General features: G+C 43.0%; 1 protein-coding gene across 3 annotated transcripts in view; it reads left to right on the forward strand.

Moving 5' to 3' along the window:
* Positions 1–27,617, forward strand: part of CAMK1D (calcium/calmodulin dependent protein kinase ID) — a 209,881-nt gene that overhangs the window by 103,754 nt on the left and 78,510 nt on the right. For all 3 annotated transcript variants that reach the window (XM_085082821.1, XM_085082831.1, XM_085082839.1), the window contains exon 3: positions 22,381–22,455. In XM_085082821.1, the coding sequence (XP_084938947.1) occupies positions 22,381–22,455 (75 nt within the window). The remainder of the gene's footprint in view (positions 1–22,380; positions 22,456–27,617) is intronic.

A 27,617-nucleotide genomic window follows, 5' to 3' on the forward strand; every position in this document is an offset into this window, starting at 1 on the left:
GCACTGTTGTACAAAGCAAAAAGTATTGCTGAGAGAAAGCAGTTAATTAAAAACTGCTTTGCAGTGCTTTGCTTCTCCTTGTATTATAAATAAAGTGGAAAATTTTGAGCAGTTGGTCTTGCTGTTTTGTAAACAATTTTCCTCACATTTTCTCCTCTTTACCTTTGATAACGGTGAGGAATTATACTGCTGATGAAAGAAGCTGCATCAATTCTGCTATGGTGGGACCAGAAGCGATTCCATAGCTCTGCCAACAGGACTTACTGTCCCATAACAGAACAAAAATGCTCCTCAATTAGGATCACTGCATTTGCAGTAATCCCCCCTTCCCTTGGAAGCATTACACATGCACATTACTCTAAATAGAAAATATATTTAAACATGACACGTGGCTACAGGGATGCTTTTAAGATTCAGTAATCCAGGAGACAGGGGGAATGGAGGAGGAATGGAGCTAGATGAGAAGATTCAAGAAAAGATGTTCCCCAACTTGGATGCTGAAGAGGTTCCCAAACAGTTAATTCCTGCTGCTTATTTTTGCACTTCTCACTTAAAATAGAAAAAAAATCTGAAAGTGACCACAAGTGCCAAGAATTCGAATGGGAGCTGTGAACCCCCTTGCAAACTGACAGCTTGTTCAAATTCACCTTTAGTGTTTCATAGAGTTTTACAGGTAAGCTCTAAAAGCTGTAAAAAGCAGAGTGAAAATATGTGCCAGATCATTCTTGCACTCAAGGAGGGATTTCCAAATGTTGTCAGAGGTGCATCCATATGTGTGAGACTCACGGCCTGATGCTGGCTGTGGTCATGGCTGGAGAAAGGTTTGCACAAGGGCTAGAACCTCCCCAATGTTTGTTGTCTGAGTCAAAACAAGGTCAAACAGGGATCAATGAGCCCTCAGGGCTGCAGAACATTGGGGGCTCAGGTGTTTGTACCACCAGCTAACCCAGGTTGTGCCACATGAGCATGATGCAGGGGTGGCAAACCTGCTGCTTGGCTGAGCTCCTCCCATCCTCCCTGCTCTGCAGTTTTTGATGCCGACGAGGATTCGTGTCGATCCGAGGCAGTGAGTTTTGTGTGTGAAGTGTCTAGCACAGAGCACAGTGTGCTCCATGTATTACAAAATAGATTTGTCTGTAAACGATGCTGACCTTTACCGTGGGTCTGTCTGCTTGAAAAGAAAGCCCTGAGGAGACATCCTCCACCGAGTAGACAACACTGTGATTTCTGTAACCTGCCTGTGGTATTTCTGACTTAGGAAAGGCGAAGCCATTTCATAGCTGTCTCTGCCCACCAGATGACACCTTCTTGTCCAGTCTCTGGCTGGCAATTCTACTCTGGCCCAAATTATTTCAGTAGAATTGGGTGTGTAGAGCATAGTTGACCCATGAAGAACTCCAATATTTTTTCATACCTCTGCTGGAGTTAGTAGTGCTCTTCACATGACTGACTTGTCTGGTATAAACAGAAAAGCCACAGAAAATACAATCTGTCATTGATCATCCTGGAAGTGTTCAAAACCCATAAGGATATGGCATGTGAGGACATGGTGTAGTGGTGAACATGGCTGAGAGTTGGATTTGGTGATCCTAGACATCTTTTCCATAGTGATTCTATGATTCTGTGATGTGATGTGCATCGTTATATGGACCATATTATAAACCCATTTGTGTGTGCATTTCTTAGCCTCTAAGGAATATCTTTAAGCATCATAGCTCATAGCTACTTCTCACCATGGTATCTTGGCACTGTGTTTGCAACACTGCAAACAATGAAGTACAAAAAAATCCTTCTCTGCCTGTGAAGAGGTGGAAATGTTTTATTAATGGCTATGAGAAAAGCATTCATGAAGAAACAGGTCTTTCAGAAAATCTGATGGTGGCAAGGACATGGGTATTGCTAGAAATCCTTTGGACTGTGATGGTGATTGAGGGCCAACCCTGGACTAATATCCTTTAATAGTAATTCCTGTAGAAAAAAACCATTACTTTGCCCAAACACATACTGAGCTCTTCCAGAGTGCTGGGTCAGCCATGGAGATATCCTTTGTCCCTTCTCCTTGCAGCTGTCAAACCTTTAGTGTCTGACTGCCATTGCTGAAATTACTAAGTCTGGTAGAAAGGCAGATGCTCCCTGGGATAGGATAAGCTTAACTCAGTGTATGAATTCCTTAGATTAGTACTAAAACCTGTTCTTGGATGCCCTAAAGAGCAGGGGACCAGCACAGGCTGAAATACTGTGGTGAGATGCAGCACACAAATATTTGATCGACCCACAGGGAGAATGAAACCAGGCACTGAGCCCAGTTTCTTGTGAACTCTTTGCTCAGACGGGCAAGGCAAACATGCTCACCTGGAGTCAAGGTGGGGACCAAGACCTTTTGTTTCCTTTCTGGGAACTGGAAATGGTCCCACCTTTCTCAAGACATCCCCGAGGTAGGATGGCTGCCCTCAAATGGTTAAGTGCTGATGCTTGTCTGAGTTGTTTCCTGCTTCTTGGGAATGTGTTAAGCACTAAATGATGCATGAGCACCTTGGAGGGAGGTGTTACATTCTGTATGAAACTGTACACAGACTATTTATTTTTTGCTGATGATTTTACTCTGGTTCCAGGCTAACTTGACATGCTAAGCAGGCCCTGAAGCAAAGCAGTAATTTGCGTTCCTCTAAACAAACACGTCCTCTAATTACTGTTTTAAAGGTGGTATCACATAGGAGGAAGCAATAGAAAACAATTTTATGGGGTGGGACACGTCAAACTGGCACTGGTATGAAAAAAATGTCTTGAAGTTGTAACAACTTGTCTTTATACTTGGCGTGCTGCTTTGCTTGCCCTGAATTTAGTAAGATCCTTGGGTGTGATATTTCCTAGGAAAGATTCTTATCTTAGAGATCGGTGTCTGTCCATATTACAAAAATGGTGTTTTGCTCATCAGTTGGCCTATGCTTTATAGTTTTTGCTTTTATTATTTCCTTTTCCCTATGCATGTTTTAGCAGGTGAGCACTTGTATTGTCAGCTGGGGACTGAGCAGAGCTCTCCTGTCAAGGTAAAGACAGGAGACACTACAGCCTAAATTGGAAGAGCCCATCTCTGCAGGAGGGATTGTAACAGGTTCCTGACAACCACACATGAGGTACAGAGGGAGATCCAGATCAGGCAGTCATTAGAGTTTTATCTTGAGGAATGCGCAATCAAGACAAGCCAAAATCTCTTAGTAATTTAGACTGCAGTCAGCTTTAATTACGAAGCCCAACTTCTGATCCTCTCCCCCTAGTCACGGCTTACAAAATTTAATTGGTCTCAAAGATGGCATATTTATTTTCAAATAGGCTGGTTTGATTTCTGCAGTGTGAAAAGGAAATTAAGCCAATTTGGTTTCAGTGGCAGACCACTAGACAAGTTGGTATTTGTTAAGCACTTGTGTGTGTTCTTCTGAAGCTGCCATCCCCTACCTTTGCCATGCCACCAGCAGTGATGGGCAGCAGCGTTGTCTGCTCTCCTCTGTGAGGAATAATAACAACAACAGCTTCAATTTGAGCTCACTTTTTTATTCCATGTGTTGACTAGTAGAGTTAGAAGATCTCTCACACAGCATGTTTGAGATTATAACTGTATAATTGCTCTGTATTATTTATTATTATACTCTACATTATTATTAAGAATTTCCCAAATGCTCTTTATGATTTCATTTTTTTAAATGAAATTTTTTTTTTAAAAAATCTGAAACTATTTAGTCAAAAGTTGGCCATATTATTAAATGAAATTGCCTTCTAGTTATCCAGGTTGAGGTTGTTTTCCTCCTATTTGTATGGACCTTTCCTGTCACTTCTGTTACACATTTTGTGTACATAAACCCCTCTTCCTCACACTCCGAGAAGAAAATAACATGCCTGGAGAAAGCAACCATTAGACAACATGCCAACATACAAGATCTCTGCAGTCCATTTTAGTGGCAGAGAGAGAATAAAAATTTCATTTAAAGTCCATGTTTCAACAAAACATGTGGAATGTTACCACTGACTGCAGCCACAGCATCCTGGCAGCATATCTGGGAATGGGCCAAATGTACCAACACTTGAGGTACCAACCTGGACAGACACTGAGCAAAGAGCACAGGAATATGAAGAGCAGAGAAGGTGGGGATAAATGTCATTCTTAGCTGTACTGTGCTGTATGGATCAGTAGAGTTCGACACCAGAAACCTGCTAACATTTCAGAAAACAAACACTTGTTTAAACAATTTCCTTCCGTTAGAATTCAGTCAGAGGCTTCTTTGTTCAGACTCATCCAAGTTGATTATTTATTCTTCATCTAAAAATATTTTAGTTTGCTCAGAGGAAACTGTAGCATGCTTTGGCTAGCAGTAGCTCGAGTTTGCACAGTACAACATTGCTGCAATAATGGCAATAAATGGAGACTTTCACAAATGCATGTTCCCTTTTCTAAGTGGGATTGCTTGTGATAGGGCAGGAATTGTGTGCAGGCGGAGCCTTTGTTTGTATGAATATCATGCCCAGCTGAGTTTACATATTTGATATGATCCTGCCTGACTCCAAGGAGATAAATTAAATTAAGTTCTCAGAAGGGAAGTAATTAGACCATGAAACAATGGCAAAGATAAGGCACTATGGGAGAAAATGTCCTCGAATAAACAGGGAGTGGAGGGGACTCTTAGTGGAGAAATACATATTTCCTCAACTCTCAGTAGATTAGCAAAGCTAGGATTTCTCAAAATTAAAATGAGAACCAAAGGGGCTGCTACAGATCTGATTTGGAGAGAGGATAGCTGGGGAATGGTGCTGTCAAAAAATCTCTATCAGAGGTGGGTGCTGGGAGGAAGGTTTTCAAGGTGGGTGGGCTCCAGGCTCCAGCCTTTTCTCTTGCTTGCCACAAACCTGTTGTGAAATAAGTATAAGTAGTGTTTCTGACATTCAGTGTCCACAGGAAAAAAAAAAAGAAAAAGAGGTGCCAGAAGTGGAGGACGATTTGTGTGAAGGTGTCAGGAAAACAAGGAATCTGCACACTCAGTTATGGGGCAAGAGGGTTTAGCCAACAGCCTTCAACCCAGAGACAGGTGGGAGAAGTGAAAGAAGTGTTTGGCAAAGTGTGCTGTTTGTTGACATGAATTTTTTTCTTCTAAAATGGAGCAGATCCCCAGGCCTGAAATCTGCCTTTGTAGTCACTGAGACAACAGATTTTTTATTATTTTTGCTGACCTTTAGTTAAACAAATAATAAATGCTACCACAAGGAAGTACTGTATCACCTTCTTTTTAAATTATCTGATAGAATACTTTCTTTGGAGAATCAGCCTCTAAATCTCTTCCTAGTTACATTAGTTTTACATTTGTTTACTTTTTTTTTTTTACTTCAACAGGGTTGTTTCTGAAATAAAAGCTAACTGGATGTAATCAGCTATTAGAGCAGCTTGCAAACAGTGCCAGTGGGATTGTGAAGAGTTTTTTTGTGGATCAGCCAGAGGATCTGGAGACTTATCATTGTGAGAAGCAAAGACATGTTTTCTGTACAAACATCTTAAAATAGCTGTTGTACCATCTTATCAGCTTTATGTGACCCATGGATCCCTACAGAGAAGGATTTTGCTAGATTTTTCATTGGATGAAAGATGGTATCACCATTGGCACTGCACATGGGAGGGATCCTCTTTATCAAACAGCATACCTAATCATACTGAATCCTTAGAAATTATTTAAAATATGCTTTAGGCTTAAAAAATGAGTTGATATTGTTAAATGTGTAACAGTCCCCATTTGAAAGGCATTCACCTGGACATCATGGGTTTCTGTGTTAGAAATCCATGAGTATTTGACTAAAAAAGTCAGGCTGTGGGTGAGATTTCTTGAGACGGGAGCAGATGGTCATGCTGAGGGACAGGGAAATAGACCCTTCTTCATCAATCCTGGACCATGATTTGAAGCTCAGTGAGTAAAAAGGCCTCTTGATTTCAGCTGCTGGCCTCATTCCCTGCTGTGGATGGACATTTCATCCCCAACACCACTCAGCCTGTTTATAAAATGAAGAAAAGTAAATCCTGTTTGGAAGGGAGGATTAATCTAGTCAAGGGGTTGCAGTGAGCAGAGAGGTTGTGTTCATATCTGTCTTTTTTCATGCTGTAAACCATCACCACAATGTCTGAGTAATGCACCAGCTAGATGAAGAATTGCCAGGTTTCTGGCAAATTCAACAGAGGTGTTAATCACCCTGCTTTGGGGTTTATAAAACACAGGTCACACACATACCTGCTTGAAATTTGGTAGCTAATTTTAGTTTTCTGTCTTTGAAAGTTCCATTTAGTATTTTTTGCAGGCAGCCTGGGTAAGCAAGGAGATGTTTTAGTCTTGCAAGAGGTTAGCAGTATTTGATAGAGAGTTATGCTCTAGCTTTTTCTGACCATCCTTAGAAATGCTTTTCATAGCTGACCTCCTCAGCAGACACGTACACAGGTGAAGTCTAGAACCAGGAAGGATCTCACACAGCGAGTGGATTCATCCTGGGAGGCAGCTGACAGAGTTATTTTCAGAATGCAGATTCCTTCCTTGGGGTTCCTGCAAGGATGGGGAGGTTTCAAAAGGAGCTGTGCTCTTGGTCTGCTGGGTCAGTGCATCCTCAGCTGGCTCTGCTCAGACCCTGTTCCCAGCAGGTATATCCCTCTCAGTGGGTGCTGAGGGAGGTCTCAGTTCCTTCTCAGGCTGAAATCCCCTCCCTGGGTGAATTTTTCCACTTTTGAGGGCTACTTCTACTTCAGTCAACTGAAAGCTGAGTTCCTTTGGGCCATTAGGCATATGTGTTCTTCCTCCCAAGAGGACAATTATTTTGGCAAAAAAGAAAGATGGAAATTGTTTATCTGCAGAGCTCTTTGGCCAAGTCCCACCTTCATTGTAGAATTGTTATTTGGAAGGAAAAGGAAACCCTGAGAGCCAGGTTAGGATGCAGATTGCCTTCATGTGTTCCAAGGCCTGAGGAAATGGTCTGAAGAGGGAGCTGGGAACCTGAGAGCAGCTCTCCAGAAAGTCAAAATACTGGATGGAGATGCATAGAAATAGGCAAAAGCAGTGCTGGAGTTCCTGTCCCTCTCTGGAGCTCAGAGATCTACCTGTGGGCAGTACATCAGCAGCCTCTGGTCATCCAGGAGCCCCATTGTCCTGCTGGAGGTGGGTATCCAGCCAAGAGGGGAGTGCTTTTGCACTCCCTTCCTTGTGAGACTCACAAGTCCCATCAATTTGGGTGGCTTTGACACTTGCTACAGAGCCTCCTGGTCTTAGATGTTTTCACCTCTTCCTAGTGACAGTGGCACCAGGAGTGCAGGATTCAAGGGTCAGGAGGAGCAGTAGATAAGATGGGAATAGGCTAAAAAGATCCTTAAAAACACAAATGAATGTATCATGTCCCAGGGGATAGGCAATGAATAGTGTGTAGATGTGCTCAGTCAAAAACATGGACTAGGAAAAGTCCACACTGCCACAGCATGAGTGAATGAAAAAGGCCAGGGAGGAGGCGATTGCAGTAACTGAAATTGCATGTTTGTGACCCTTCCCTTCCCTTCCCTTCCCTTCCCTTCCCTTCCCTTCCCTTCCCTTCCCTTCCCTTCCCTTCCCTTCCCTTCCCTTCCCTTCCCTTCCCTTCCCTTCCCTTCCCTTCCCTTCCCTTCCCTTCCCTTCCCTTCCCTTCCCTTCCCTTCCCTTCCCTTCCCTTCCCTTCCCTTCCTTTCCCTTCCCTTCCCTTCCCTTCCCTTCCCTTCCCTTCCCTTCCCTTCCCTTCCCTTCCCTTCCCTTCCCTTCCCTCTTTTATTCCTGATTGCTCCCCCCAGCAGGGTCTCACAGACAGCACAAATGGAAACACAAGTCTTGGGAAACTGTGACCTGCTGTCACCACATGGCATGGCTGGTGCAAACAGCAGCCACAGAGATGACTTGTGTATGTGAGACAGCTGCCATGGGGAGGAAAAGAGCTTTTCACCTTCAGGTGGGCTTCTGACTAAGAGTAAATGGATGGGGGGGAAGTAGCTGAAACAGAGGAGAAAATAAAATATAACAAAACCAGAAGTGCAAACAAAGGAGACACTGAGTAACAATTAGACTAATGTGAGACTAAGTGTTTTAACTGTTCACGCTGCGTGATTAAGTACTATGAGTTCTGACGACTCTGATTATCTCTTCAAAAGTGTGTTTATGTCTGTCAAAAGCAAAATGACATGTTTGAAACAGAGCCTCACCTGCCCCACCTGCATCTGGTATGGAGTTTGCAAAGCATAGTTCAACAGTCTATTAATCAAAATGATAACAGTGAATTGTGTCTGAGTTGAGCACACATGACTGATGCAATATTAACTGCTCAGCAGATTTTGTACATTGGATTTCAACAATGTGACTTCATTGGTATTACAGGCCTGGTTTCAGATCACTGAAACCTGTCAGCCCCTTGGGGAATTTGCTTGACTCACTCATTATGGTGTCACCAGAACCAGCTCGGAGGTCTGACACCAGCATGGTGTGGACCAGCTCAGGTGTGAAGAAAGATTCAAGGCTTGGTCATCTTATCCTCTATATATCTGCAAGTGTGTGTCCTTGGAGTAAGAATTGACACTTTTCTGCCCATTCCAGCTGACTGGTTCCACTTGGTTATAAGTTTCAGAAAGATAAATAAGGTGTCAGAGTGCCATCCCTTGGTGTCTGGTGTCTCTGGAGGTTTCTGGCTGGTTTCTTGACAGTAAGTTTGCACCTCTTGATGTACCAGCTAATTGATATGAAGCCACACACGGAAGCCCAAATATATTTGGGCATATGGATTCATGGCTTTTCCCCCTAAACATTTCCAAAATATTTTTCACAGTGTTTACTGATAGCTGCTGCCAGCCTGAAGCCTGAGCATGTTTCCATGCTAACTCTGTCTCCCTTTGAAATCCTCAAAACCTCCTAAAAAAATTCCATTGGCTTTGCAAACTTTGGTTTTTAGTCTTAGGTCAAAGGTGGGCTTTTTTAAAATGTGAAAACAGTGTTTCCAGTCATACCTCAGAGCTATGTGAGTGGGGAAAAATGTACCTTTTTCTGTGTGCTTGAAGTTCATGATTTCATCATGAAAAATGGCTGAAGTTAGAAGGTTAATGGAAACTCAGAGCCACAGCATTAACTCAGCAGGTAGCTTCCTCCCTCTTACCATCCTATTGAGAGCACACAAATGTCCTCCTGACTGGAGGAATGTCGCTGTTGAGCAGCTAGCAGAGTAATGAATGCATCGGTTCTCAGTGGCAAGAAGGAATGACCTTTATTGTTTTGATTTCATCACATTTATAGAGTTCTCAAAAGTCACCCAGATTGGTCAGTCAGAAGCCTTCCCCCAGGCCTGATTGGCCAGGCCTGCACTGTCCAAGTTCTGGGACACTGTTCCAAAACATCCAAACTTTATCTTTATTTACAAAAACACAAGAAAACTTCCCATGGGAAAAACTGTGCTAGCCACAGCGGAAATAGTTATTTGCATCAAATATGTTATTTTTAAATCCCACCACGACACAGTAACCTGATAATGCAGTAATTCACAAATTGAAGTATAACTAGATGGATAAAGCAATAAAACAGGGCAAAAAGACTAGGGCAGGATGCCTGTCAGGATGCTACTCTGATGCAGTTTGGATTTGAACTTCAAGGAGCACCATGCAGGAGAGTGTGACACATGACAAAACACATAATTGATAAGGACCTGTACAATTCTAGGTTTTAAGCTAAAGCACAAATTAGGAATTGTATAGGAACATCTGTGCCTGAATTTGTGTTGCATTCAGAATTGAGACATTCTGTAAATTTTATTCCAAATCCAGCTCTTGAGAGATCACCAGATCGCAGATGATAAGACCCGTGAGAACGCGCGCATTCATCGAGAAATGAACTTCTAACCTCATCGGTTTGTGATGCTAATCACATCACCAGCTACTTTCCCAGCAGTTTGTACTTGTTGTGCTCAGCATCTAGGAAGCTGCAATTCTAGGATACATTTGCAATTTGTGACAAGACACTGGATTTATTGATGCCACATAAAGCTGAGGTAATGATAAAAAAGAGAAAGGGCTGATGACTGTTTCATGATGTATCATAAATGAATGCATCACTCCAATTAAGCAGACAATAGGCAGGAGTGAATGCTATAAAATCACACCCCTCGCTTTGTAACTCCTTTTTCTTCTGGGAAAAGCCAGGCAATGAGTTGCCTCAAAGGCTGAACTGGAGAACACCTTCTCCCCACACACATGCTCCACCCAGCTCAAAATTGTGAAATTAGAGGTATTTGTTGTCCTAGGGGTCCTCCAGCATCGTCCTGACAAGCTTTATTGGCAGATACTCTTTAAGCAGGATACAGCTTTCTTTTATTAATTCAGCATTATTTGTGGGGAGCAACACACCTTTTAGCACAGCAGAGAAGGGGATGTTACCAGAATGCTCTGTGTCCATCAGCACTAAGGCTGCATTTAGTACCATTTATTTTTGTCTTCATCTAATAGCTACCTTTCATTCTAAATACCTTGAATTAATTAGATGTATTGCTTAGGAAAAAATGAGTCATCACGTGTGACTTGGATGTGTGACTTGGATGCATAAAATATTAGAAATCTATAGCACTGTAGCTTATAAGCCAGTTGGTTAGAAAACATTCTCTTGAATGCCATGAAACAACCCACTTTTTCATAGTTGGTTAGAAAACATTCTCTTGAATGCCATGAAACAACCCACTTTGTCATACTGATTTCTTCTTAATGGCATGAATGAAAACAAGAAATTGACAAAGAGAAATTTGCTATCATTGTAATTTGAAGTACATTTATTAACTCTTGCTTTCAAAGTATTTTTATTCCCATTTCTTCTTCATCATGACTTGCAAAAATTCAGTAGGCAGTGGTAAAACCTAGCTAGAATAATGGAAAAATAACCACATGTCATTGCAATATTGCTCTTTAGCTTTACTGTTCCCACAGCTAGACATGCATTTATTTTACATGAAGGATTTGCTGTCTTTTTACACTAATTGCTGCTTATGACATTAATATTGTGCTTGTTGCTGTCTGAAATATTGGTGTTGTTAACCTCCATGCTCTGCTGCAGGACAGTGCCACAGTGACATATTTAAAAAACATAAATTCTGTCTGCAGTGGTTATTAGGGATTTAAAACCGTGGAAAGATTCCAGTCTTCCAGCCCTTCAGTGCTTATATCACCCTTAAAAATCTTTTAGATATATATTTTTAATATATTTAGCTGTCTGAAGATACCCAGGAGAAAGTTTGAAAGCACTTTGATGCTTAGTTACAGTAGGAAGTTACTTGCATCACCTAATAATCTTTAGAAGTCTGGTCCTTGGCTACTAAGTGGGTGTTTTTAGAAATTATATTTTCATGCCATGAGAAAAGAGGGAACTGCAACTTAAAGTACTCTTTTCTGGGCAAGTGGCTGCAAATATAGAGCTGGTTTAAACTCCTCTCTTACTTCTCCAAAGGCACTCTGGGGACATTTGGGAATCCAGGTTTCTCTCTCCTAAAAATAGAAACCTATACATAGGGTCCCTATGCTCCACACTGATACATGTAGCAGGAATAAATGAACCTCACTATTTAATTTTTAATTAGGCCCCCTTTAAGATAGCCTTTGAAAACTGGGGAGATTAGGCTTCTCAAACTTATTCTCACCTGGTTAAAAACCAATTAGCTGTTATACACAAGCAAAATGCATCCTTATTAACAAGGATTTCTGCTAATTATATTGTTCTGGTTAAATGACTTTTCTGCCACTTGGTGTATTGAGTTCAAGTTACTTTGGACTCTACAGTGATGCTGCCAAGACATGAATCCAGCCAAGTGAGACCCCCAGCAGTCCTGCCTGATTAAAGATTCCAAGATTTGGCTGAGCTGAACTGGTCCACGATTAATTCTGCCCATTGCTGGGAGGTTTTTTTTCCTCTTCCCTCTGCTGCTTCCTGAAGACCACATGCAAAGCAAACCTGATAGCAGTGGAAGTAGAAGATGTATTTTTGTCCCTAGTATCTGGGAAGATTGAAAATAGACCAGGCTTGAACATCAGTAGCCTTCACTTGGGCTTGGAAATGGCAGGTTCAGGTGTGGAGCCAGAGCTGAGTCATTTACCAGCTGTGACAGAGCTCTGGCATTTACCAGCTGTGCAGTGGAGCAGCTCCAGGACTTCCAGGAGTCCCAGTGCTTTCACACAAGTGTCAGGAGAAGTGGATCTGCCTTTGAGGTTGGTTTTCTGCGCTCTGTGATTGAGGACAGTAACTCCTAATGAACATGGAGTGGCACGGTCTGTCCTCTGAGATCAACCCCCGCTGTGCAGAGCTTTCCCACTTACTCTTTTATGGCACAGGGTATATATGACTCACCCAAGGGCTATTGGCACTTCCCACAGGCAACTGGGGGAGCAGTCTTCTGTGTAGGAGTCCTAATACAGGGATGATGAAATGTGGAAACCTGCCTAGCCTCTTACTTATCCTTCTGTCTCAATAAATAAAATAAATTGGCTTCCCTGCAGCCTGGTGGGAAGGAGAGGGTTTTCTGACAGGTTGCTGCTGATGGGTTTGTCATGTGGCTTGTCCCTGCAGACCGAGTACTTGAGTCAGAGCCACTGCCTGATGCCAGCTAAGGACTTCCCAGGAGCCCCAGAAGAGCTGTGCTCCAGCATCTCAGTCTGCCAGGCTTCTCTGCTCCCTGGATGTGGCCCTGGGTCAGCCAGGTGGGCAGGATGCAGGCAAGCACAGCTGATGCACAGTGGCCCCAGGGACACAAATACATTGACACCTGATCAAGACTCAAACCCACACCTGCTAGGAGAAGCAAAGTTATTATTGTCCTCCACACACCCATAAGGTCTCCAATCCATTTTGGAGGGCATTTTCTGTTCCTCATTGTAGGAGACACCTGCAGCTGGGTAAGTCTGACACTGTTGGCTGCTGGCATGGTACTGAGGAACTGTATTCTGCTTTAATTGTCACGTGCACACCCAGTCTGATGAGACTTAATCAAAGCTCGTGATTTTCTAGGCTGCCCAGCAACAGCTGGCCAAGCTGAGCATGCAAAGGACAACTCAGCTTCATTGGGGGACAAGAAATTTGTGTTCAGGATGTCATTTGTGCTTGGTTGCCCATTTTCTTTTCTGCTTCTCTTGTGGAGAAATTGTGGTTTTGAGGTGTAAACCTGTTTGGATGTGACTGTAGAGCATGGCCCTGCTTCCTGCTGTGAGCCAAAGTGTCTTTTTGGTTACACCACTGTCCTCTGAGTACATAAATCATCTCTGCTTTAGTGCTGTTACTTGTCCATATCATCAGCAGTTCAGCTCCACCTCACCCATATGCATTAGCTTTCAGGGTAACCCAAAAGCTAAAGATCCTGTAAAAGTCACAGCTGGGAGTCCCAGCTCTGTCACATCTGGGTGACAGCTACATTTGTTCCCCATATGGTAGAATGAAATACCTGTTTTTTTAATCTTTCAACTCTGTGCTTGTCTAAACAGACATTTTCCCATTTTTTTGTGTAAGTTACCTATGCAGGTGCATGGGTGTTATAGCATTCACCCTTCATTAGTATGTATTCAAACCAGTGAAGGAGATAATAGTTGACAGCAACACCCCTGTGTGTGTGTCAAATGGGTATTTCATGGGTGGCAGGGCTTTCTTTTCAGAGGTGTAGTGTCTGCTGCCAGGTTTCAGATAGAACTGAGTGTGTGTGTGCACACACTGCACTCATCTGAGAGCCAGGAGGCCACACAAAGTGTTATACCAGTTATTCAGCTCTTCATTCTGGAAATTAATAGGATCTCATTTTGTGAGGCAATATACAGGGATAGTTGCTCTGATTGCAGCCCGATCACCCTTACAAAAGTGACAGTCTTCTTGTTCTTCAGGGGTTTTGCAAACAGAGCCTGCTTTTATGTTCATGAAACACCTCCAGAGCAACCCATCTCAGCCCAGGAGCTGCTCACCACCTTTAACTGCACGTGGCTCCTCAGTCTCCCAGGTGAGGGAGTGGGAATCAGCTCTAATTACTGGCTGCACATGTAAATCCACATGCAAAAAAAGGGCTGCTGCCAAGAGCTAAAGGATGGTACACTGTTTTTGTCTGAGATAAATCCTTGCAGACACTGCTTTTATCTTTTTCACCTTTAATGACTAATTCATCATTAGTATTTGTTTTGATATATTTCCAATTCAACAGCCTGGAGGTTTTTGCTCAAGGTTTGCAAGACTTTTTGGTCACTACCAGTTGGGATCCACCAGCTGGAAATCATCATTCTGATCTTTTGGTCTGCTTCTTGTGGAAGTCAAGGATATTCCTGAAATCAGGGATGGCACTGACATGGGGATTTCTCTGTTGCCTTGAATGGGCTGACAGATCTCCTGCAGGAACACAAGCATTCCAAAAGGTTATTTGGACCTAGTCTTCCCACTAGAGTTGTAAGTTTTCATAAGAGAAGACTCAGATGAATTTCATAAGAGAAGACTCACACTTGAATTTCTTTCCCTTGAATGGCTGCTGAGCAGCACTCACCTGAAAATGCTTGAGACAAGTGAGCACAAAGTCAGCACCTAAATCCAGGTGTGTGATCCAGGAAGCACTCATGTTTATGCTCAAAGTACCTATATTAATTTGTTATGTTTGTGGGAGGTTATAAAGTTCCAATAGTGCCTACTGAAAACCCATGAATCTGTGCTGAAAATGTTCAGCTTTTGTCTGAGCTCTGTTGTGATCTCACTAGGAAGAGATCACAAGGATCAGAAATTGCAAGGTGTATGTGGGTAGGTTTTGTCCCAGCCATTAGTGCTTCAGCTGATTAACTACACAGCTCAGGCTTCCAGCTGTGGACTGTCTTCAGGCTGACTTTATCACTGTGAAATCTCATGATAACATTTTATGCATGTGGTACATAAGGCTGGGATTTGGTATAGAAGTCATGCAGTGATAGGGAAGAAAGGCCATTGAAATGGATGGAAATATTTTTGGCTTTTCGCTCCTGAGTTACAGGAGGTTATAGAAGCGATGGATCTGGAAAATGAAATGGAGAGAGGTCGAGTTATGTAATCACGAGTCAAGGTGTCCTGACAGCTCTCCATCCTTTCTCCTCCATGTGGGGAGTTATACACCATGCTGGCCCCAGAGGAGGCAGCTGCACTGAGAGCAGAATCACTCAGCATCCTGCTAGGACAGGACAAATCCCATCCTGCCCCATTGCTTTGCATACAGAAAATTACATGTGTAATTGAAGTGTTAAATAATGAAAAACCTAAACTGGAAACAATGTTAATTTTAAAATGAACGCCATCTTCTAAGCCTAATAGAAGTAGGTCTTTCGGTGGGCATCTCTCTCCTGAATTTTGACTGTTCCTACTTCCTTCAGACACCTGCTCTGAGCCTCTTGCTGCTTGCTACCAGCACCAGAGCCTTTTGCCAGAGTTTCCTCTTCAGTCACAGCTGAGGGAAGGTTATGAAATTATTCATCCCTCCACATTCACCTTTGTGTACCATCTTCTAGGGCACCCAAGGCCTTTCTCTTCTAGCTGGTTTTCCAAAACAGACCAAATTAACCTGACAGAATCATAGATATCTTAAAAATATTAGTGAAGACATGAATTTCTTTCCTGTGTTGTGAGCAGTCTGTGTTTTGAAGCCCCCACGTGACCCCAAAGTTCAACTCCTTGTCTTTCTAGCCACAGAGATTTAGCTAATTTGGCCAGGCAGTGAGCATATGGGCACTGAACCATCTGGCTCTGAGCTAGAATTAGCTCTCCCTTGCCCAGTCGTTAGATCAAGCAAGGCAAGATGTGTAATGTGGGTGGGAACAAAAGGCATCACGGTGGTAGAAGATCAGAGGAGGTCAAAAAACACCGTCTGGCATGGGCACGTAGCACCATTTCTGTGTTTCAGCTCATAAAAAGGAACTTTTAGTTTTAATGCAAGGGACTATTTAATATTGAATCCAGTAGACCTCCGCCATCTCTTTGCAATAGGAAAATTAAGGATATAACTCCAGAAAACACCAGCAATCTTAGTGTAGTAGGGGATTAAAAACAGATGTTTGGCTTTTCAGACTCTTTAGAGCCACCTTTGCTGAGCAACTGACATCTGCCTGGTTTTGTTCACATCTCTGCTCTGTGTCTGAGCTGAGGTTTCTCTGAGTTTCACGTTATTTGCATGTGTGTTTGTGAGTGAGAGAGGAGGAGTCTGCTGCCCTGACATGGTGGGGACCTAAGCCCTTTCTGCAGCCACCACTGAAGCTGTCACCACTGCTGGACCACGTTCTTGTTGGCTGAGGTGGGAGGACATTTTGTGGGATATGAAGTAGTAGAAATTAACATACCATCTCACTCTGCTCTGCTCCCCTCTTAGCAGAATTGCCCCAGTTTCTCTGTGAGATCAGGCTGGTTTGTTCCCAAGTGTGCTCACATCATTTCTGAGCCATCATGAAGATTTTTTGGTAGTTTTCTTTCAAGTGGAAAGCAATCTGATATGATCACTCCCTGTGAACATGTGTGAGACTGTCCTGCTATCTGTTGAAATTACTGACTCGTATCAACCAAATAGGACACCTGAGCAGAGGTAAGTTTCTAGCATCCTCCAGAGCAGAAACTGTGGTTTAAACACTTTCCTTGGCCAACTTGTAAATTCATCAACCCTCATGCTGCTGGCGAAACTCTCTCTAGGGTACGTGTGGGAATAATAGAACATTGATACTCAAAGACATTTGGTTACTGAAAGCCACGAATCCTTACAGGCTCAGGCTTTGTTAGTTCTGTCTTTCTCTAAATTATTCGTGCTTTCCAATGGCATTTTACCCGTGACACGTGCTGTTCGTGGAGGTGCAGCATTAAATGTCACGTCTTGCAAATGTAACACTGACTTGGAAAGAGTTGTGGAGGGAACCTGCCCTACTTAAGCAGCTCCCGTGTTTGCCCAAGGTTTTTGTATGGTATTCTTCTAGCTGATCCTGGTTTTCAGCATTAAATATGATAGATGTTAATGTAAATGATTCTATCGTGGTTTGTAGCTGGGGTGTTTAACATGCTCTCCTGGCAGATCAGCAGCCAAAACAACAGCAAAATCTGGGTTCTCTGCTTTTATTAATGCAGAGTGCAGCTCCTCTAATTAATGACCCACAGCAACATGCAGCAGGTTTAATGCCAACTCTTTGGCCTCTGGAATGGTCAGGAGCCAGCAGAGATGTAGAGAAAGCTCAGTTATTAAAGGATTTAGTTTCCCTTATTGTACATCAACTTCCAAATTTTAATCCCTTGCTTCTAAAAAGCAATCTTCAGCCAAAGCCCATGGAATATATTGATTTTTAAATTTTTTTTGCAAACTTTGCAGCGAGAATTGTTCCTTAGAGCTAGATCTGGACCTATGGGAGCTTGTGCACTTCTGGTAGCAGTGAGTAGGACATGGTGTCTGTGCCAGCCAGTGGCAAGGGAGGATTTAGCATCACTGAGGTGCCACGCCATGTACTCCTCACCACTCCAGAGCTACAGCACAGCCCATTTGGCGAGATGGGAACTGCCATGCAGGGCCAAATGCCACTCCTGGTCAAGTCATGTCTTGTTTTGGGGATGTGTTTCAGCCCCTTTGGGGGCGTTTCTGTGTTTCAGCAGTAGCAGTCAGGGAAAAATGACAATTCCCCTATCAATGCAATGACTCCACAGCAAGCAAAGGGGGCCAGTCTGTGCTTGGGGCTCTGCTGCACATCAAATACTCTTTTGTCAGCCCTTGTTTGCACAGCTGCCATGCCTAGAAAACTCACTTGAAGTCCTTGGTTGCCCAGTTCAGTTTGCTCCTTTAAATCTTGGCTGGCCATATGTTAAAATATTGCTCCAGTGCAACATTGCCTTCATTCATTTGTGTCGTTGACACCTTTGTAAGAGCACATGGCACAATCATAGACCTGAAAGTCTGGAGGGGAAGCTTAATAATTTTGCATGGTTGCATCAAACCCTGAGATTTGTGTCTGCCTGGAGCACAGCATCCACAGGCTGCTGTGGACAGGGGGAATCCATCCTTTCTTTTCATAGTTCCATAATTTCTTTCTGATTAAAAACTCACAGTTTCTTACGAGGGTTAATCCTTCTTTATGGTTTTTTGGTACACTTAAATTTCCCTGATTCTCACTCCTAGAGTTATTTTCCTCTTCTTTTTCCTGTGGATTGCAGCATCTCATGGGCCTTGTAGGGTGAAAAGTCCTGAGTGTAAAAAAGAATTAGCCTCTCTTTATTTGTATTTTTATTTCTAGACATCTCCTTTCTGTCTAATGGCCTCAGAATATTCCTGAAATTGAACAAAGCAGTGGTAGCTGGAGGTGGCACCTGCCCTTTGTGACAGACAGAGGAATTTTGGGGACACATTGGGATGTGGGAGATGCAAGCACAACATGGGGTTTGCCAAGATGGAGGGGGAGCATCAGGAAAAACAGCAAATGTGATGAAAGAGAGGTTGAAAGGGTAGTAAGGGCAATTTTCCTTAGTTCACATCAATTTGTGTAATCAGATCTAATTTGCTTTAAGCAAGTCCATGCTTTGATGTTCACTTGCAGGGCTTTTCTTCCTTTCTTTGGAAACAAGTAATGGGAATTGCTGTCACCCTGGTTCATGTCCATGCCCCCTCTGCTACAGCCATAATATTGCACCATGTACTCCAAAAGCATCAATTAGTTGCTTTTTGCAGTTAATCAGGCAGATTTCTCTATTGCAGTGTGGGACCCACGTGTTGAGAAGGGAGGAGTCTGGAGAGGGAGGACAGAAGGAAGAAAAGGGCTTCAGAGAAGTGGGGTTAAGATTCTCTCACTGAGATGGGAAGGAGAAGGAATTGCAGTAATATGGCCCATTGATTAAGATATTACTCTGGGATTGAGGAATCTTGGCCTTCTCTGCTCCATTCTCTCTTGTGATCACAGAAAAACTTGTAATTTTTCTGCACAATGCTTCCACTTCTGTAAAGTGAGAGCAACACCTTTTAAAATAATAAATCCTGTCAGGTCTTGAGTAGATCAGACAGTCCAATGAGTATTTCTGCAGGGCTGTGTGAAGGCATTTGGAGGCTTAACAGAATGAATCCTCTGAACCTTTGAGACTCGCTTGGAGCTCCTAGAGGGGGATAAAAATGGAGTTAATTAACCCATCCCCAAATCCCTCCTGATCCACGACCAGCAAGTAGCTGCCACTCCTCAGTGCTTTCCTTGGCTCTCAATTGTACCCAAGCATCCCTGCAAACCAGAAATGAGAGTCTGGCTGTTTCTCACATGTCTGGCACTGCTGATCTGCTTGCAGAGGAGTGGGACAAATTTGTTCCATCCCCACTGGACTTTGTGGTACCAACAAAATGTTGTGATGATGCTACACCCCCTTGCCCAAACCCCAGCGTGTTATTGAAATGAACATTGTTCATCCTTAAAGGATTAATTATTGTGTATCAAGGCTGTAAGCCATTGCTTGCTCATGCTTTAAAGGGAAGAAAGGAGCACATGAATTTCTGTGTGAATTTCTGGAGTGAGTGGCAGAGGAGCTGCTGCTGGCGGCAGTGACCTCTGCTGGGAAGCCCATGGCTGCTCTGGTCCAGCTTCAGCAACACAACCCCCACATTTGTCTAAACTGTGTGTTTCACCCCAAGGGATTTCTATGTTGATCGGTTTTTAATTTTGAATTCCATTTTCCTTTTAATAGCTTGTCATTTGAGAGTTCCTCTGAGTAGAGAAATGCTGTGCAGGACAAGCTGTTTCATTTGCAGGTGTGCAGTGTGTACTTGGCCAGTGATATTAAACACTGCATAACACCATGACTGAGGCCTTGCTGGTCTTGAGAAGACTGAGAGAATGGGGAGGAAAATGCCTCTTCCCCTTCTTATGATGTCCCTGGAGAGCAGCAGCCACCAGCAGCTGGGGTGGCTGGTCCACCCAGACATCACCTCCCAAAGGGATATCATGCTCCAAATGCCTTCATCCCTATGAGGCATTGCTCTTTGTGTGCTTTGTGGGGACATCTGGGGGGACTTTGAATCATTCAGCTTCTTCAGCTCTCTTCTCCCAGATTGCACTTCGTGTTTGCTGTCTTCCCACATGCTCATGTCCTGCATCTGATTTCAAAGGCGGCTCAATCCAGAGGACCCCGCTGGGGTGGGACTAAACCTTTTCTCCCCCTTCTCTGTAGCACTGAGCAGGTTTCTCCTCCCTGTGAGAGCACAAGGCGTGGTGCTCATTTGGTTTGGAAATCGGGGTGGGGGACAAGGTCTTGCCGCAGCCTCAGCACTCAGCAATGCATCTCTGATGAGCTTTCCTGGCCTCTGCCTGCCTGGCTGTTAGCTGGGTAACCATGTGTGGGGTGCTTAGGGGTTGCTGCAGCTGTCCCTGAGGGGGTTAGGCTGCTTTGGGGAACCTCTAAGGGTCTCAAAATAGAAATGCAAAGCATCAGTGTATGCATGGTGAAAACCAAACCACAGACTAAATTGGGGGCAGATAATGTTATGTCAGATGTTAAACAGATAACATTATGTCAGATTTTTTGTATTAAACTGCCATCATCACGATGGCAGGAGGAACACAGAGAATCATGTGAATGTGCATGGTGTGTAAAGGAAAATAGATAAATTATTCTAATAGTTTTCATTAAAAGTCACCAATTGCTTGAAGTCTCATTTGTAACATACCTTCAACTAAACTAAACAAGGCAAACCTGCCCTTGCCCTAACCAACCCTTAAGGAGCCAGGCACAAGACCTGCAAAGCAAAATAAATGCTTCCAAACATTTGCTGTGTAAGGCCAAGTGGGTGGTGTATTGGTTTCCTGTTGCAAATACTAAGAATTTAATTTGCAGTGCAATCTACCTGGAAATTTTGCTAAAGTAGCAGGGGATTTTCCAGCCATTTAGGTAGAATGAAGAGCCAAGTCATGTATTTGTTGCTCTAACATCCTGCAGCACATTATGTTTGAGTTTGCTTATTGTTGATGTTAAATTTCCTGTGTGTGAAAGTCCTTGCGTGAACACAGCTTTTGATGACTGATTATGGGCATAAATTCAGGTCAGTCGTAATCTTTCCAGTGAATTCAGAGGAAATTGAATTACTCTGCATGCTTATGGGAAAGATCCTGCTGGGCACAAGGGACCTTCTGCTCTCCACATCATCACACAGGTGTTAGGACACTTGTGACCATAGAGGATAAGGTCCTGACACATGATTAAGCATCTTAATTAAGCTACTTGAACCTAGAAACATGTAGAGAGTTTTGCATTTGCTGACAATGCATGTTTACTTTCCTTCTGAACATACGCACCTGTTGCTCAATGAGTGGCCTCTTCTTAGCATTTTATATCTTTTTCTTGCTCTTAAAATATTATCTGAAATTGGTATAATTATTATTCTGCCCTGGGGTTGAACTGGGGTAGTCTCTTCAGCGTTTGCACAAGTTAAATATATCCTTTGCAAATGATTTGTAAACATTTAAGGAACAAGCACACAGAAGCATTGCTGAAGTAGCTAATTAGACGTGTGCTTGCAGAGATGATTTTTCTCTTGAAAGCTAGTGTTTTGGCAAGAGGCTTGGTGGGAATGGTGAGGCTGTAGAACAGCCATGGAGACACTTGAAGCTGTTGCACACAGTGCTTAATAATGCTGCAAGGAAATTCAGGCATCAAAACCAGGCTCAACATCAGAGCAGGGAAGGAGTGTGGGGCTGTCATGAGGCTGCAGATTCCCTGTGCCAACTTCAGTATGGGGTCAAATCCCTGCTTTCTCCCTGCCAGACTGCAGCAAAGCTGTCCTGAGAATTCAGCCTCCAACAACCATCTTCATTCATCTGACACAGGAACCCTAAACCTCACTGCCTCAGATACTTAAACCTTACACATTTTGGCTTCAGAGATGATTGAAAGAAATTTCTGTGAATAATAACTGTATTCTGGGCTGTGAAGCACTTTGGACTATTTACTTTTGTTGAAAGGGCCCAAAAAATTATCTAGTTCCAATCCCCCTGCCAGGGACAGGGACACCTTCCACTAGACCAGGCTGCTCCAAGCCCCATCCAGTCTGGCTTTGAACACTTCCAAGGATAAGGCATCTGCAACTTCCCTGGGCAACTTGTGCCAGAGCCTCACCACCCTCACAGTAAAGAATTTTTTCCTAGTATCTAATTCAAACTTACCTCTTTTCAGTTAAAAGCCATGATCCCTTGTTCTATCACTGCATGTCCTTGCAAAAAGTTTATGATGTTGAATAAAACACTGACAAGGAGTATGTAGGAAAAAATAGCTTTATGTTTTGCAGTCATGTGAAAAAAAAATAAAAACACTATTTCATAGTATCTTATCTCATCTTATCTTATCTTATCTTGTGTTTTTTCAGGATCAAGCATGAAAATATAGTTGCCCTGGAAGACATCTATGAGAGCCCAAACCATTTATATCTGGTCATGCAGTTGTAAGTACTGAGCCTAATGAAGTTTTTGTGTCAAAATTACAAATTCTTCTTGTTCTGGTTTTGTTCTTTAACCCAAAAATGGGATGTGTGAGAGGTATTTGTCTTGTGTGCTACAGACTGCAAAATCCCTGGAGGGTGGCCAAAACCAAATCTCCAGTTGTGATGTGCTGCATTGCTGTGAAATTGGGAATTAAATTGTTTTGTGACTAGTCTCACCCAAATCAAACCAGAGTGGTTTTGTGAGATGGCATCAGAAAAATAGCAGAACAGATAGACAGGGCAGAGGAGTAAATTACAGCTGAGAAGAGCCAGATGTGCCATGGGGAAGCCTGGAGCATCTGACAGAGGCAGCTCTGGGGTTAAACACCTCAGGGGAAGCCCCTGGGGAAAATGTTGTTCCCTTGCCTATTGGTAATATCCAGGCATGGTGATGTCCTTAGAAGTTGTTGTGCTGCATTGTGGGGAGAATAATGCCCTGTAAATTTTTAGTGTGTTTTTGTAGCCCTACATTTCAGTTCAGAGTGCTGCAAAAGGACTTGCATAGGAACATTAGTGTTGTACAAATTCCAGCAAACCAGCTGGATTGTGGGAAGTACCCATTTTGTGATAAGTTGATTTACAAATCCTTAGTTTTGTTTAATCTCTTCCAAGAAGTAAATTTCTATTATTCTTACTTATTATTAGCTTGTTTAATGTACTGTAACCATCACTTTTGTAAAATCCTTGCATCCAGATATTTGGGTCACGTGAAATGTAGTTCTATAATCAGAGGTGACACCTAGTATATCTTGGTAAAAATTTCTACTTGCTCACTGTTCAACACTTACTAGGGGTTGATCCCTTCTGTTATAGCTGTACTTGTAGATCCAGCCATTTAATTTTCCAGAGGCCAAGCATTTAGCTGTCCCTGGGGTGAGATGCCCAGCTGAAGCCAGCAGCCAGAGCCCATCAGCAGTGTTTGGGATAAGATCCCCAAACAGTCCCTAGCCCCAACAAAGAGCTGTGCCTTGTATTGCAAGATAGATTACAAGAGCACTAAACTGAATGCAGGGAACATTTCTGCACTTTTTTGGGAAAGGTCTGTGTTACCCCAAGGTGGAGAGGACAAGAAGGCTAGGTACTCACCCTCACCCCTGTAGACATTACAGGAAGGGTGGTGCAACCTCTGCACTGCTTCTGAATTTTCATCAACAGTGGGGCTTGGGATCACTTGGAATCAACTGTTGGGTAGCAACAGTGCAAAGTCCAGGAGGCTCAAGATCCTTTCTGCAGCTCTCCTTTCATGGATTCCTGTTTGGGAGAAGGCATGTATGGATAATTTCTTGTTTCCAAGGTAACACCAGCTTGTTGATACAATAGCTGTGAATCATTGCACAGCACGAAGTATCTTATCTATTTGTTTACATTTCTGCCCTGATTATTATTAGATTCCTTGTGGGTTTTTTAGCTTCTCATTTTTGTGTATTTCTCCTAAACAACTTCTCTTAGTTTTGCCTACATTTAAAACTTCAGTTCTGATATGAAGCAGAAGGGGTTCTGATCAAGCAGCTTTAAGAAAGCAACATTTAGATTGCAAAAAAAGAGGGGGTAAAATCAGGGCCACTCAAAGATCAGTATCACGACCACAACAAATCCCACATCCATATGCCCTTCTCCTTGGGTCATTGCTTGCTAAGTGGACTCTAGCTAATACTTCCCAAGGATTATTTTGTGATGTGGACAGCATTTTCATTGCCAACCTTTAGAGCACTCCTTCCTATGTTATGGAAAATTCACATTATAGCCCCTGAGCAGCACCTCTGTGGGAAAAGGCTTTTGAAGGCAGACCAAGCCTCCCTGTTTATGTTTGTCCTTGAGTACATCTACTTTTACATGAAAGCCATGCTTGTTAGCAGGCCAGCTTGAAGGATAAATATCACACCTCATTTATTCTGTCAAAGATACAGGAAAGTGAAGGTCTCAGTGTCTTTGCTGGAGTTGGAAAGAAGGCAGGTTAAGAGGCAGCTGTCCATGTCTACTTGACACTTAATTTGTTCCTGCCAGTCCCCCTGGGATCTCTTCCCAGGGTTACGTAGCTGTTGGTGAATCTGCCCTGTGTGTTTCCTGGCATGTTCATGGGGAAATAAGATCTCTGGCTTTGGTTTCACCACCTTGTTCTCACATATCTTATATATAAGCCATCACAGAACTGTTCAAACTGACACAATCCTCTTTGTGCAAGGTAGACCAGAAGCCCAGGTTGGAGATTCCTGGCTGTGATAACTCAGAATTTCATGTGTTGTCTCAAGGGGTTATACTGTTCCTTAGAAAGGGCTGGGCTGGGCTGTTTTTTCTTTATTTATTTTCCCAAAATGCAAGATATTCCAACCCAGTGCCTCTAAGTTTGGCAAGGTTGTGGACAACTCCTTGCTGTCTTTCGCTCCCAGCAGTATTATTCAGCTTTGCTGTGAGGTGGTTACTGGTGCAGATGCAAAGCAGAATACAAGTGTGGGATAATTGCTGCCTCTCCTGTGATGACTCTGCCAAAATTTTGCAGGCGCTATAGAAAAATACTGTAGAACATTTGTTGTATTTCCATGAGGATGATGTGCTTTCCAGCCAAGAAAACATCTGCTCCTTCCCAAGCTTAGATTTCCCATAGTACTGTTAAGACCTACACCGGAAACAAAGACAAAAACTAAAATGAAACTCTAAAAGTTTTATTCCTTCTGGATGCTGGGTGAGATTTCCCAGAGAAGATATTGTAGAAGACAGGGAAATAAATTGCTTTCAGAAAGAGTTACATTGAACAGTGAGCTCTGTCAATGAGAAGTTATAGGATTTTTGGTTGCTGTTGGTGCCATTTGGTAAGAATTACCCCACTGTGTCTTCTAAGTGATCTGCCTTGGTTCACCTGTCAATATAGGGAAAGATCTTGACAATTTGTTGTGGTTGGTAATGTCAGATACTAATGTTCCATTAGCATAATCAGCCTCTTTGGGTATTGATGATTCATTTTCTGCATGCTGGAAAATCATGCATAAAAATGGATTTACATAACCACATGGAATCTTAGAATCATTTAGGTTGGAAAAGACTTCAAAGATCATTGAGTCCAACCATTAACCTGTCACTGCCAAACCCACCGCTAAACCATGTCTCCAAGTGCCACATCTGCTCATCTTTTAAGAATCTCCAGAGATGGTGATTCCACCATTTCCCTGGGCAGCCTGCTCCAGTGCCTGACAGCCCTTTCAGTGATAAAATCTTCCCTAATAATCCAATTTGAATGTCTTTTCTGTCTGAGTTTTATGGGTCCATTTGCAAATGCTGTTTTTGAGTGTGCTGCTTTGGCAGATCAGAGCAGATTCCCATGGTTCCACTCTGACTTAATCTCTATTGTTCACCTGCATTGAAGCGTGAAGCAGGAAAGTTTGGTTTCCCAGAGATTTTTGTGTAACCTTCACTAGTCAAAGCCACAGGAGTCGGAGCTGTTGCTTCTCCAAAAGCATATGGGGCCATGTTAAAAATTGACTAAGACTGTAATTTCCTTATTCTTCTTTATTCATCCATCCATATTTGCTTAAAATACATAGGAAATAATATTTTTGCTATCTCTACTCTTCTGTCAAAGTTGGTTGAAATTCACCCAATGGGTCAGAAATTACTAAGGGCTGGCAAGATGGGATGGAGAGTTATTGCCTTACTGCCTTTGGAAAACAGGCTAAAAATGGGTCTGAAAGGCACCTCCAAAACATGTGGAGCAGCCTAGGGAAGTCTGTAGCTGGGTAAGTAATGATCAAAGCTGAACACCTACCTCTGAGTATCACTGCATTTTTTATCACAGTCAAGAATATTGCCAAATCCAGAGGAATTCCTATTAATACTAGAATCTAGTTGAAGAAAGTGAAAACTCTTGTGCCTGGCTGGTGTAGTGTTCCACCTCTTTAGGGAAGATGTGCTCCCAAAGAGTAGGTGTGAACCCCTTGGAAGGAGTGCTGCTTTACCAAGATTCTTTCTGCTGCTGGTTCTGGTTCTCCAAGGAAACCAGAGTATCTCCCCTGTGTGATGTCTTTTGAGGCTTTGGCGTCTCTAAAGAGAAAAAAGTTTTAGGGTGAATACCTTGTTTGACCCAACCCTGAAGTACTTCTCCTTACCTTTGCAAAAAAGCCCAGCCCAAACTGAGCCTAATCCCCCAACCTTGAGGTTCTTCCAGCTTGGTCTCTTAACTCTGCTGAATTATTCAGATAATTTCCATCACAGAAGAGCTGAGATGACGGAGGCTCCTTCCTGTGGGGTGCAAGTCACGCACTGAGGAAAGCCCTGCCCAGGAGTTTGCAGGCTCAGAGTCCCTGTGTCCCATTCCTGCTGTTTGTCAGCTCTCCTCTGCCAGACACAAGCAGCACAACCTTATAACCCTGGAATGCCTTGGGAGGCAGCAAAAACAGGCAGGTAAAATCCTGGTAAAACTGGTGGTAAAATCCACACAAGTTTTTGTTATTGCCAGAACTACCCTGCTTGTGATTTTGCCTTTCAACTGTATGTTTTGCTAATAAGTAAGCAGCGTGCTAAGCTGTGATTAAGTGCTGAATTCACTTTGTTTTTTTGAAAGCCCAATGCCTGAGTGCACTCTGAGAGCAGCCGAGCATGAGCTGCGTATGTAAGTGACATTTCAATGAAAATATTCAGCCTCCAAGAAAAACAACAGACAATGGCAGGAAGCATTGTGTTTGCCAGGTTCCTTAAGGAGTCTAGCAAGGACTTGGTGTGTTACAAAACAGCAATCCGCACGCCAAGCCGGTATCACATCAGGATGCTAATTAAAGCAAAACATGGATCTGCTGTGCCACATTCCTTAGGTGAGGCTTATTCTCCTACTTGCAGGGTTTTGTGTAAGCTTTATGCAAAAGACACAAGGAAATATTTCACAATGCATTCACAATGGAATTTATATCATAGAACCATAGAATGGTTTTAGTTGGAAGGGATCTTAAAGATCATGCAGTTCCAACCCCTTGCCATAGTCAGGGACACCTTCCACTAGACCAGGTTGCTCAAAGCCCCATCCAGCCTGGCCTTGAACACTTCCAGGGGTGAGACATCCAGGTTGCCTGATCAGCCTGTTCCAGGGTCCTACCAATGGATGATTAAAGCCGACTGGGGTCTTCAGGAGCAGAAAATAC

This window comes from Lichenostomus cassidix, chromosome 1Aa (genome assembly GCF_008360975.1).
Source record: "Lichenostomus cassidix isolate B80296 chromosome 1Aa, HeHo_3.0, whole genome shotgun sequence".
Lineage (NCBI taxonomy): Eukaryota > Metazoa > Chordata > Aves > Passeriformes > Meliphagidae > Lichenostomus > Lichenostomus cassidix.